This window comes from Perca flavescens, chromosome 13, assembly GCF_004354835.1.
Source record: "Perca flavescens isolate YP-PL-M2 chromosome 13, PFLA_1.0, whole genome shotgun sequence".
NCBI lineage: Eukaryota > Metazoa > Chordata > Actinopteri > Perciformes > Percidae > Perca > Perca flavescens.
The window spans coordinates 13,432,849-13,445,371 of NC_041343.1; the positions used below are offsets into that span (position 1 = coordinate 13,432,849).

At 39.7% G+C, this 12,523-nt stretch overlaps 3 protein-coding genes across 4 annotated transcripts in view; 2 read left to right on the forward strand and 1 right to left on the reverse strand.

Annotated features, from left to right (window-relative positions):
- The window catches only part of rnf121 (ring finger protein 121), an 11,452-nt gene extending 9,050 nt beyond the window's left edge, over window positions 1–2,402 (forward strand). The window contains exons 8-9 of the mRNA XM_028596396.1: window positions 667–768; window positions 1,872–2,402. Of these exons, the coding sequence (XP_028452197.1) occupies window positions 667–768; window positions 1,872–1,992 (223 nt within the window). The 3' untranslated portion in view covers window positions 1,993–2,402. The remainder of the gene's footprint in view (window positions 1–666; window positions 769–1,871) is intronic.
- A 1,277-nt stretch (window positions 2,403–3,679) lies between these two features.
- On the forward strand, window positions 3,680–5,385 carry LOC114567328 (interleukin-1 receptor accessory protein). Its single transcript, XM_028596397.1, has 5 exons — window positions 3,680–3,929; window positions 4,017–4,058; window positions 4,135–4,197; window positions 4,345–4,468; window positions 4,627–5,385. The coding sequence occupies exons 1-5, from the start codon at window positions 3,905–3,907 to the stop codon at window positions 4,802–4,804; spliced, it is 432 nt and encodes a 143-aa protein (XP_028452198.1). The 5' UTR covers window positions 3,680–3,904; the 3' UTR covers window positions 4,805–5,385.
- Window positions 5,386–5,412: 27 nt separating this feature from the next.
- nlrc3l1 (NLR family, CARD domain containing 3-like 1) lies at window positions 5,413–12,119 on the reverse strand. 2 transcript variants are annotated; one of them, XM_028596395.1, is made up of 7 exons: window positions 12,016–12,119; window positions 10,570–10,784; window positions 9,449–9,550; window positions 9,169–9,246; window positions 8,322–8,430; window positions 7,973–8,213; window positions 5,413–7,784 (listed from the first exon to the last, which is right to left on the reverse strand). In XM_028596395.1, exons 2-7 carry the CDS (start codon window positions 10,758–10,760, stop codon window positions 6,211–6,213), a joined length of 2,295 nt encoding a protein of 764 aa, XP_028452196.1. In that variant the 5' UTR covers window positions 10,761–10,784; window positions 12,016–12,119; the 3' UTR covers window positions 5,413–6,210. The 2 variants fall into 2 exon arrangements, with proteins under 2 accessions (XP_028452196.1, XP_028452195.1); XM_028596394.1 differs by having other exon boundaries at window positions 10,570–10,864.
- Between the last annotated feature and the right edge of the window lie 404 nt (window positions 12,120–12,523).

The window sequence follows — 12,523 nt, forward strand, 5'->3', positions numbered from 1 at the left end:
TTTACATATTTTAAGTTTGATCTATTTTGGCTCATTTTTGTTGATCTTGCTTTATAGTAATTGAACTTCCCATTTCAGTTGAAAATTTGCTGTTATCTTGTATTTACTGTTGTACACTGCAAAAGATACCAGAATGTTAACAATTTTGGAGCAATCTCACCATCATTGTAATGCTGTTTTTATATAAAAAAAAAAAAAATAGCTGCCTTGTATAGGCCAATATAAGTATTTTTTTTTTTATCCCTCAAATATTGACATTTGCATCAACCTCAGAATTCTAAATTATTGCTTTCTAGTAACTGTATGAGAGTTGAATTTGCAAATATCAGTTTAACCCTGTAACATTAGTGCCTTGTCTACTAGTGCTGTAACTGTTGTCTGTATTTAACCCAATTCAGCAAGTAATTTTCTGTCCTTTTTTTTTTTTTTTTTTTTTATAAGGTGATTGTTTTCTAGAACGGTCTATTTTTTTAACATATTAATTGATCAAGCAAGTTGATGCACAATGGCTACAAATGTGTTACGTATACATATGTAAGGCGTTTTCATATTTTAACGACTTCAGCTGCCAAAAGTAAGCTATAAGCTGATAGGTAATGACATTTTCAGACAGTATTTGAACTGATGCTCACATACTGCAGCGCCAAGCCTTAACTCCACATCCAGGTTCCATGAGTTCTGCATAAGAGGATGGTGTATCGTCGGAAAGAAGCAGATGTGCCCGTACTGCAAGGAGAAGGTGGATCTGAAGAGGATGTTCAGTAACCCGTATCCTTTTTATTCTGTACACACATGAGCTTGGACTGTTTTTTTTCTGTGCTGTGTTATATGTGTATATATCCTAATGCTTCCTGAGTTAGTTGGTGTAATTTTAGAGAGCATGCAGCTCGGGTTCAGGAAGTGATTTTCCACATCTAATTGCTCCACTGTTTTAGAAAGTGCTTATATAAAGAGTTAACCCTGGAACCAAGCCAACCAACTACGAGATGAATTGTGAGCATAAAACAAACAAAAACAAACAATTGATGCGATGCAGAAAAATATTTTGAAAACTGAAAAAAAGCAAAGTTGACTTGCACAGAAACGATCATAGACGTCATTGGTAGCAGCTCACTAGGCGCTCGTGGTTTCACGGGTGCTGTAAACATTTCCATGGTAACAGCAAGCTCCACCAATCACAATAGTGGCGTTTTGTGGACGTTGCTGTTACGCTTACGATTGTGGGTAGGGTAGTACTTCTCCATGACGTTGCAAATAAAACAAGGTTGATTTCATACAGACTCGTGGCTTCTACAGAAGCATAAACCTTCGTTTCACAGTCTACCTTGGATGGTTTAGACTTTATGGTTTATAATCAAAATCCTTATGCAGAAAATGAATGACATCTTAACTTCTAGAACCACACTGTTGAACTCAATAGACAATTAAAAAAAAAAAAAAAAAAAAAAAAGTAAAAGTAGGTCCAAACCTAAATTTGGCCTTTTCATAGATGACATCAAGCCAATTTTCAGGAAACCCAGTCATGCCAAGTTACAGGAAAAAGACATCGGTCTTGCAACAGAGAGGAAGTTTCGACAGACAAGTTTAGGTGAATTTTTCAGGCACCTCATTGTAGGCCATTTGCAACGAGATATAAAACATTTATAGGTTGTATACCAGGTTCCTGTTCCTTTTTATGCCTCAGAGTTTAAACTTCAGACAACTGTGTCAACTGTGCAACTCTATATAATAAAGAATGCCCTTCAGAGAAACTGAAAGTGGTTTCTACCTCCTCTTCGTCATGCACCATTAGTTGTGTTATTAAGGCTTTATATTTTCACCCATTTATTAATCATTTATTATTACATTTTCCTTAACCCATTTTTCTTTAGCTGGGAGAGGCCACATGTCATGTATGGACAGCTTTTAGACTGGCTTCGGTACTTGGTGGCCTGGCAGCCGGTTATTATTGGATTTGTTCAAGGCATCAACTACATCCTGGGCCTGGAGTGACCTGGAGCGACTGTCAGAAATGGACATACACGCCATACAGAGAAGATATGCACTGGCTCAAAAGACTGAGGGCGTAACATTGAACTAAAACACAAATTAAAAAAAGAAAAACTTCTATAGTTTTTGTAAATATTTATAGGCACATATCTGTATTTACAGTTCATTTGAATTTTATTGATAATCTTAATTTGGATGTCTGTGTCAATTTCCCAGGATTTGCTTCACACAGCGTTACACCTTGATAATTGGTTAGTGCATCTTATGGCCTAGTAAAGCAGTTCTAAAAATCATTGAGAGAGGTGCTTTTTACTAATTTATGTCTTAAGTGTTTGTTAATTCTTAGTTAAAGGTTTGTGCTGGAGTTTTTCATCCTCATGTCTGATGAGTAATAAAGATTAAATGGAAATGAACATAAGTAACCGCTCCCTGTACCTCCGAAGTACACGTGCACAGTGTACACAGATGACCTCTGGAGTCATTTTGCCACTGTCATTTACAAAATCACTCGTATAGCTGTTTGACATTGATACCATATTTGGAACTCAAGTGACGTGAGTGGGTTTCCTCGTAGCCAGTCATGCATTATGTAACGGGAGGCGTCATGGGGAAGAAAGTGCTAATCATATTCAATACAGAGAACTCCTCATACAGTAGTTGACAAGATGGAAACTGGATGTTACAGGATTTCAGAATGTCCTCGCGGTCTTACGGACACTCATCCATACCAACAGACAAAACATAGTCATATTTTCTTTGACCTTTACCCCCCTTCACTAAGTTTGTATGATTTGAAGTGGAGGAAGGTCACTGTCTTCCAAACAAGGTCTTCTGTTTTCACTAATGCAATTAACTATTTGTACTTAAAGGGTCAGTTCACCTAAATCACAAAAAAAAATCTCACCTGTAGTTGGATCAAGCCATGCTGATAGTTTTGGTTTGGTTGTGCCAGCTGTTTTCTTAGGAAATACTTTCTCAAAATGAAATAGTTTGATACAGTCGGACACTTTTCTGATGTCATTTTCAATGCTGAGCACTACTAACTAAATTTAATTTACCTCTGTTGTATTGCCGTGAAAGCAGAAATCTCAGAGATGGATATCCTAAAGCCAGGCCAACTAAAACCAAAACTATATGCATGGCTAAATACCACTGGATGTAAGTGAGAAAATTGTAAAGAGATTCATTTTATTTTGGTGAATTTTACCTGTTCTGAAATTGGAGCAACCCAGAAAGCACAAACCAAAGCTATGATACCGGTTAGTAACTTGACTAAAACTATTGAAGTAAATTTAATAAGCAGGGGAAAGAAAACAAATGTAGAACATCCTTTAACTCAGTGAGTGTGCTGATGGTGCCAGTCTTATTTTTGTGATCTGTTCAATCCGAGGTTCCGTGTATTTTCAAGTCCAAAGTTGCTGGAAGGTGGTTGGTTTTTGCAGGTACTGGTCACTGTACATGCCTCATAACGCCAACTCACTTTTACTTGGACCTGTCTACCAACTCGCACAGTAATCGGACTGTGTACAACATAGCTAACATGATCATTTTGTTTTGTTAATGTTTTGTTTTCAATATCAGTTAATAAATGTCATGGTTTAGATCGTGTGTAGATGTCTATATCCTTGCGGTTTATTTTTCCAACACTTAAAGCCAAGTTATTGTCAACTGCATGACATAATATATTGAGACAATTGGAATCACAAGACCGAGAGCTGTGAATTAGTCAGCATAATTGATTTATGTAACCAATGTGTCAACAAACTTGTGGGCTAGTTTGTGAGGAAATCCCCATGTACGGTATGTCCATGCATTGTGTTTGAGTGGGTGTAGGGAAGTGAATTATGTTTTTGTGTATATATAGTAAACCTTAAGCAGCAGTCAACTGCAAGAATCTCTCACTAGAGGAGTCAATATGAAGCTGTCACTTGCTTTCAAAGGTAAATAATACTTATTGATAATACCAACATCAGTCATTTTCACTGTATTATGGTATTGGTTGTGAATATGTTGTATCTCTGCAACAGCTTTGGGATCCCTGTGTCTGCTGCTTGCAGATGGATTTCCAGGTACAGTGTATATTGTGAGTGACACTTTTATTTTTATGTGATTGTGTTTTTGTGCTAACCTTAATTTGTTCTGCAGTTTCTGAGAATTTACCTCCAAAGATCATCGGGGCAAATCACGTCAAAATAAAAGCTCATCTAGGTAACACTTGTGCACACACAAATTAACCAACAACTGCTTTAATGTTATTGTTTTTTTAAATTATAAAGCCATTTAAAAGTGGTCCTGTACATATATTGAAGGCTATACTGTAATTGTGTATGATGGGTCTGAATATATTCTGTACAGGTGAGAACCTGTTTCTTCACTGTGAAGCGTTTGCAAATTGTGAAGACACTCTCATCTACTGGCTCGTCAACAACACTTTTCCTGAAGACCTGCCCAGCAGTGGCAAAATAGTAGAATCAGATGAGTGAGTATTTTGAGTTTTAACTTGAATGGAAATGACCTTAACAGAGCATGGTTTTTAATTATTGATACACAATGGGTATGAAGTTCTGCTGTTAAAAAGCAAGACAATGTAATATTTGATGTGTATTTGATGAGCGGTTATGCCTGTGTTCGTTTTAGATCGACTTTAGATGAGGGTGCGATCCTACTGAGGAGTTTGCTGTTGAAGAATGTCACGTCAGAGGACCTAAAATCCTCCTTCACCTGTGTTGTGATAAACGCCGCTGGAATGACCCAAAAGAAAATCATGTTAACAGTTAGAAGCGACTGTAATGCAGGAAAAAACAGAAAACACTGAATGTCACTTACTGTAAAAAAGTGCACTGCTCTGAGCCATGCTTCCCTTGCAAACTGTGAATGTACTATTCTGTGTTATACTGTTGGGTCGGAAAACTATGCCAAAGAAAAGTTGGATGAAGAAATGTAGAAAACTTGGGTGCATTTGGCTCCACAATAGCACATCATTTTCCTTTGATGGCTTCCCATCAGTGAGACCAATAGTGTTAAAATGTAAAAAGCAACTTCTACATTTTCTGTGAAAGGAATACCTTAAGGTGAAACCAAACAAACTGGAGTGTATTATTACCCTCTCCTCATACAAATTTGATGCAGCATTTTGAGGATTATCCTTTTTCCAAGGAAACCCCACATCCAGAAGCAACATTGTATGTGGAACTGAATGCCCCCTAAATTACTGTCATATAGACTACTCCACCACAAAGCTACCATCTACTGACTGCATATATAGAATATTGTAACAGTTAATTGCTAGGCTATTGGATATGTTTGTGTATCATTCCAGTGTCTGTTTGCTGGTAATGAGCCATCTTAAATGTGTATGCTTTTGAACCATATGAAAATATACTCCATAATGAGAAAGTCGACTCAATCAATTCACTCACCAACTCTTACTGGAAACCTGTTGTTGTTTCCCCAGATATTTATTCTTAACTGTATTACTTATTTCAAAGAGCTAACTTTTTTCCAATGTGTGTCACTTTCAGTACTTTCATGGCCTGTATTAACATACACTGAGATCAACACTTTAATATTTAGCATGGATTAGAGTACAGATGCTTTTGTATGATAAATAATTACAGAGCTACAGCTCTTGAATGCGATTACTGCATTACACAACAGAACAATAATGCAAGCGGCCAACAAGCAATAAAAATGGATCAACAAAACTTAAACAAGCAAAAATAATTAAGTTTTTACATATTTTGAATTATACTATTAAATTATGACAAAGGACAATAGTTCTGTTGCTCATGATTTTGAGACAATAGTGCAGTAAAAAAAAGGCTATTAGGAATTTTAAGTCATGTCAAGCACAAGCTAGCAGCAGACAAGCAATTAATAATGTCCATCAAAATGATTGGATTGTATAAAAACAGGAAATAATTCTCCCCAAATCCCTTTAGTATCTTTCAGCTTCTTTAAATCCATGTCAACACAATAAATCACACCTTCCCCGCAAATGATTCCGTTTCTAAATCTTTGGTACATCAGTATAAAGCTCCATAAATGCACGTTGGTTGAATAGGAGAGAAACATGGTTCTCCATCACGACAGGCACGTCTTAAACAGTTTTCCTCCTGTTAGAATTCAGTGGAAGCCTCAACAGTTTTTTTGTATCCAAACTATTTTGCGCAGCGATCAGTGTTTAAAAGAGTCGCATCAACTGGATGCAGCCTCTGAGGCTCACACACCCAGCTCTTCCAGGCAGCGCTTCAAGTTGCTATTCCTGTCAGGATACTGGTTTTCTCCCATCTTCTTCCTGATGAGGGCAGCAGCATCTTGAATGAATGTTGAACACTTTACAGAAAATGTGCAGAGTGGTTGGAGAAGTTCCAGGTTGGTCTTAAGACCCATGCCAAACAGGAAACGCAGGAACATGTCCAGTTTGCCGTCGTCACACAGCAGGCTTCTGTCCACAGCGCTCTTGTACAGCTCCATGGTCTTGTGGCCCTTAAACATCCCCTTCACCTTGTCCTTCAGATGCTGCTCAAAAATGTTCTTCCCCTGGTTCCGGTAGGTGAAAAACACATAAAAGGCAGCCAGGTACTCTTGCATGGTGGGGTGGATAAAGCTGATGGAATTCTCAGTATACAAGACAAATGGCTTTGTGAGGTACTGTAGGCACAGGCCACTGTCATTCACTGCCTCCTCTATGTCGATATCAATCTCTTTCCAGTCGTGCTTGGTGATCCTGAACTTGCCTTTTTCCAGCATGTTGAATGCCAACTTTCCAAGTTTCATGAGGAAGTCTCTCTCTTTATCTGGGCTTTGCTGTGGAGCTCTAAATTCGCGACGCTGACGTGCGAGTGCAAACAGCAGCTTTGTGTACATGTAGGTGATGCCGCTGGGCAGCGCCGCCCGGGGCCCCTGTTCCTTGAATATGTGCTGGTACTCATCAGCCACCAGTGAGCAAAACAAGGGCAGGTGGCACATGATGCGGAGGGTTTTGGAAGAGTTGATGTATGCAATAACTCGAGCTGCTTGAACTGGGTCCTTAAATCTCTTCTTGAAGTATTCGTCCTTGTCTTGGTCACGGAAACCACGCACATCTATCTCATCATAATGCATATCCCAAGGAACGCAGCGTTTTATCTGCGGCCGAGAAAAGACCAGGAACAGGCCGCGCCAGAGCAGCTTATTCCGGAGGAGATTGACCACGAGAACGTTCAGGGGGACGGGTTCTGAGTGGTTACTGACAGGCGACGTGTTATGAAAGTCAAGCTCCCCTTTGTACTCATCAAGACCGTCAAAGATGAACATTATTTTGCATTCCTCGCATTGAAAATCCTCCTCCCTCAGTTTTGTTGTTGCTGGGTAGAGTGTGCGTACAATTTCCAGCAGGGAGACCTTGGAACCCTCATACTGTTTAAGGAATCTGAACGTCAAAGGAAAAAGGAAGGACACGTGTTGGTGGGACCGCTCTTCAATCCAATCGAGGACTATCCTTCTGACTGCCATCGTCTTCCCTGACCCTGCCATTCCTGTGATCAGCACAAACTTTAAGTGTGATTTCTCCAGCCTTTCAGCGCTCAAAATATCCTTAGTAGAAAGCAGTTTCCCTGTCTCCTGGTTGCTGTCCAGCTTTGGTATGGTCATGACCTCATGTTCAATATTTGGGCCATTATCACACGTCGTGGTTATGGAGAGATTAGTAAAGACATCGTCGACGGGCCTCTTCTCTCCCTGCTCACCTGAATCTTCACATACTTCGCTGTATATAGTCTTCAGAGTCTCGCATAAATCATGACGTACTTCATCTGAGAAAAAGGAAAATGTGCATGTAAATATGTGTACGCATTTCTTTCGAGCTGGCAGTGAACTGGATGGCTTTTGATTTAATTGCACTTTGACTATTATCTCCTTTGGCTTGTGTTAATATATTATCCATCAGTTTTGTTGAGATTAAATTAACAGTAATAAGACATTAATACAGGCGCCTACTTACTTCTGAGGCACAAAGTCTCCAGATAATCAATCTTATCCTTTTGCCCAATTTCCTCAAGAATGGTTTTGGTGATCTGCAAAGACGACTCCAGGTTGTGACGCTCGAGCAACCGATCCACAAGGTCCACCATGTCCATGCCTTGTGGAGGAGTGTTGAATGAATGTGGGTAATGCTTCCACAGCATCATCTTGAATCTCCTAAAGTCCCCCTCGGACAGCTTCCCAAGGGTTTTAGAAATAGCCTGAATCGAGAAGGAGGAGTAAATTAAGTGCTGTTTTTAGCAACTAGAGGATCATTTATTTTTAAGTTATTTAAAACTGATAAAGACAAAAGGCAAACACAAACTAACCTTGAAAGTGAAAGCCACAGTCAGAGAAGGATGCCTAATCTCTTTTGGGTCTTGGATTAACTCAGGTGTTTCAGGAAGCTCTGAGGCAGCATCATCTTTGCTTTTAACCCTGGTGAGGCCACAGTGGAGAGATGTAAACATATGTTAGTGTCAGTTTAGCAATTACACACACTAACATGTCCAAGTGCCATCTGATGTCCGATGTGCCATCCGACCCCTGCATCTCATTCAGAACGCAGCAGCTCGACTTGTCTTCAACCTCCCCAAGTTCTCTCACACTACACCGCTCCTCCGCTCTCTTCACTGGTTACCAGGGGCTGCCCACATCCGCTTCAAGACATTAGTACTTACATACAGGACCACGAACGGATCAGCCCCAGCTTACATCCAGGACATGGTCAAACCATATACCCCAACCCGCTCACTTCGCTCTGCATCAGCCAAACTGCTTGCTGCCCCCTCACAGCGAGGGAGAACTAATCACTCAACCAAATCCCGACTATTCACTGTCCTGGCTCCTAAATGGTGGAACGAGCTCCCCATCGACATCAGGATGGCTGAAAGCCTACCCATCTTCCGCCGAAGGCTAAAAACACATCTCTTCCGACTACACCTCGGATAATATAAAAAAAAAAACTAAAAAAAAACTCTTGAACCTGCACTTTTATACGTTTCTTTGTAGCTTTGCTTATTTAAAGCTAATGTACTTGCACTTACTACTTGTTGTCTAGAGTTTGGACCTTCTCAGTTGAATGCACTTAATTGTAAGTCGCTTTGGATAAAAGCGTCAGCTAAATGACATGTAATGTAATGTCCAAGTGCAAGGCCATAGGTGTGTATTCCTTACTTGGGGATGATCTTTTCACAATCGTCACTGTCCAAGGAGTAGCAGCTAGAGTATGAATCTGCTTTGTTTAGCTGGACCCTACAACCAGGATGACAAGAGAGTTTAAAGTATATTCTACAAGATGTCATTACAGTTTTACAACGTTACAATGAAATTAACAACAAGGTATGGTATTTTGAAAAGGTACAAACTACAAGCACATATGCTTCCTGGATTTACCAGGATGAATGCAGGAATTTAAAGACTGATTTAAGCTTTGAAAACTTTGCCTTGTTTGTACCTCGTGGAGGATCCCTCTTCGTCATCCATGTTGCTTACATTTTCCTCACTTGTCATTGATTTGTAGCTGAGAGCTGGAGGAAAGGCATGGTCCACAAAATGCCTGGGAAAAAAAGTTTGTTAATTGCTCAGTGGCCACATAAACAATCACATGCTTCCATAGTACATGCCAGATAAGATATAGACCTTAGTGGTCCCCTAATACTGTATCTGAAGTCTCTTTCCAGAAATTCAGCCTTGGTGCAGATTTACAGCCACTAGAGCCAGTCCCACAATGAGCTTTCCTTAGTATGTGCCATTTCTGTGTCTGTGGCTATTGAGGAGAGAGGGGGGGGCAAGGTGGAGGGTGGGGGTGTGGCCTCGACCAACTGCCACTTCGCTTGTTTGAAAGCCATGATGTCTCTTTCTCATGGGTGTGCCAAATTCTCTGGGCGGGCAAAGCAGAGGCAGAGCAGGATACCCAGGGCTCGGTTTACACCCATCGCCATTTCTAGCCACTGGGGGACCATAGGCAGGATGGGGGAACTCATATTAATGTTAAAAAACCTCAAAGTGAAATTTTCATGCCATGGGACCTTTAAAGTTCATGGACAAGCATGGACTAATGTTATCTTTTTTTTTTTTTTTCTTGGCTTTGTATTGATTCTGCTGAGACTCTGCGGTTTGTGAACCCCTAGGCTTTAGTTTTCTTCTTTTATTTCTGTGCATAGTTCAGTTTTATTTATTTTTAAACCAAAAGGACAACAGACAACCGTGAAACTTAGGTGGAGAAGGGGGATTTAATGTGATACAGTCATCACATTTAATTCAGGTATATTACACCCAATTACCCCTGTATTTAACCAAGAGTACATGGTAATTCAACATAAAAACAGATAGATGGAGCAAGAGAAGTTAAGTTCTTCATTCAGTCCAATAGGGGAAATGCTGAGCTGCAACACCACCTTGTTGTTACAAGTAACATTCTTTTCACTTTGTACTGTACCTCTGCAGAGAGTAAATGATAGTATAGGGATAGTAGTTATTTTCCGACTTCAGATATATTTTCACTACTTTCCATAAAATACTACCCTACAGTGAGAGAGAGAACTCTTAGAGCTTGTAATCGAAAAATCTCAGTACCAGTGGCTGGTATCCATTGGAGTTGGCCCCAGGTCCAGAGAAGGTCTTCTATCGGGGATGTAGTAGAGGTCGTCTTCATCTTCATTAGTGTCACTCTGTCCACTCTGTGGTCCTCTACCAGACACGGCATCCCCGATAGAGGAGTTGCCTGACGGCGTGGCCATCCCCTCCATTTCAACGTCGTCCATCATGTTATGGAAAGAATCAGCCAACGACTAACATGACAAGCGCATACAGCTTTTACTTTTGGTTTTCCAGGGATGGTCTCAGGACAGTAATCTTTGTACCTACCTCCCTGAACAAACATGGGAAATACAATATATCAGTTCTTTAATTCTCTATCAGGGTGTATAAGGAACTTAACACCAAACCAGATATTCAGGTTTCTTCTGTTGGAAGCTTATTCAGCCTGTGTCTGGGCTACATTATGATACTGCATTGCCTTGTAAAAAGATAACTGCATGCAAGGTAGGTAACAGAAATGTCCATTAAATTCAAAATTAAATTCTTTACATTTTATTGAACTTAAATCGCCTTTGCCAATGAAAAATGTCATGTCACAGTTTAGTGTTGCAGACTTTATGGTAGATACAGAACAATTACATGATGAAATAAAGACCACAATCATCAATTTGCCTTTGACAAAATTTAAAACTAGATGCATGATCATTTTGGATTGTGATAGAGTAGTTTTCATTTTGAGCCCAAAAATAAGAGGATAGCAGTTTGTGTTGAGCATTTAGCTTAACTTTACAGATACAAGCAAATGTTTGGGTAAGGGGAAAAAAGACCCTCATATTTAATTAGGGACCCCTTTAAGGGCACCAGCCCTAGGTTGGAAACCACTGATATAAGTAAGTAAGACTCTGGTTCGCTCTGGAGATGAAGCCTGTCTTTCTTTATCATATTTCTCACGAATTAACATACAAAAAACTGAAGCTGCACGTCGTTCAGTCTGACCAACGGACCATGTTAACAGAAACAATGGTATGTTAGCAGCTTTAGCTAGCATAACGTTAACTGCTGCATAGTCTAGCTAGCTAGTTTTGAAATTTTGTGGTATTTCAACTTCACTCTTCTTCCATGATTTCTCCCCATGTAATATTTCAATGGCAGACGTCTCACCAGCGCCGCCGGCCTCTCCACGCGCCATTTTCGCGAATAATGTCAGTTTTAAATTAAACGGGATTTTATGATGCGTTTACGATTTAACTTGAGGTAGTTAATGTAGATTAACGTTAGCTTCAAACTTTGGATTTGGGAAGCTAGCTAACGCTAATGTTACAGACTGGCGCACAAGGAGGGCTCGAACCAGGCAGGGGAGTTTTACGCAAAATTATAACACTACTTTATTAATGGTCAAAATGTAGATAAAAACGTATTGGTAATTACATAAATACATTATTGCTACTTTCTAATTCATGCCAGGAATACACATTAACTTACCTTCGTTTGTCAGTTTGATTCAGGAAGTCAAAGTTTCTTCTTCTTTCGTGTCCTATTGCGTGGGTAGCAAAACGTACAAAGCAGACTCTGCCACCTACAGGCAGGACACCTAAAAATGTGAACAACATGCAGTCTGTTCAAAACTCTTTATAGGTACGGTATGTGGCTCAAACACAATAACTTTTATTTATAGAGGAGGAGGAATGAACAGTGGTTGAATAAGTAGGCCTACTCAGATCTTTAAGTTAAATTAGAAATAGCCTACCGCGATGTGATATAGTCAATTACAAGTAAAAGTCCTGTATTCAAAACGTGAAGTCGAGTTTATTATTCTAAATTGTTAATTACTGTGCTGAGGCCCAAGTTTCAGAGTATTTTTCTATGCAACAAACAAATCCTGCATGCAGAATCAAGTAAGCATCTACAATTTACTGCATAAAACATTAGTAACACCCTTTTTCACACGAAAGACATTTCTCTCACAGTAGGGAAAGCACAGGTGTAGCCT

Excerpts from the sequence above, each read along its gene's own strand:
- LOC114567328 (XM_028596397.1), top strand. The coding sequence starts at position 3,905 with ATGAAGCTGTCACTTGCTTTCAAAG. Across the intron at positions 4,059-4,134 it reads GCTTGCAGATGGATTTCCAG|TTTCTGAGAATTTACCTCCA; the intron begins GTACAGTGTATA and ends TTTGTTCTGCAG. Across the intron at positions 4,198-4,344 it reads CAAAATAAAAGCTCATCTAG|GTGAGAACCTGTTTCTTCAC; the intron begins GTAACACTTGTG and ends TATTCTGTACAG.
- nlrc3l1 (XM_028596395.1), bottom strand. The coding sequence starts at position 10,760 with ATGATGGACGACGTTGAAATGGAGGGGATGGCCACGCCGTCAGGCAAC. Across the intron at positions 8,431-9,168 it reads TGTGAAAAGATCATCCCCAA|GGTTAAAAGCAAAGATGATG; the intron begins GTAAGGAATACA and ends TGGCCTCACCAG. Across the intron at positions 7,785-7,972 it reads GGAGACTTTGTGCCTCAGAA|ATGAAGTACGTCATGATTTA; the intron begins GTAAGTAGGCGC and ends CCTTTTTCTCAG.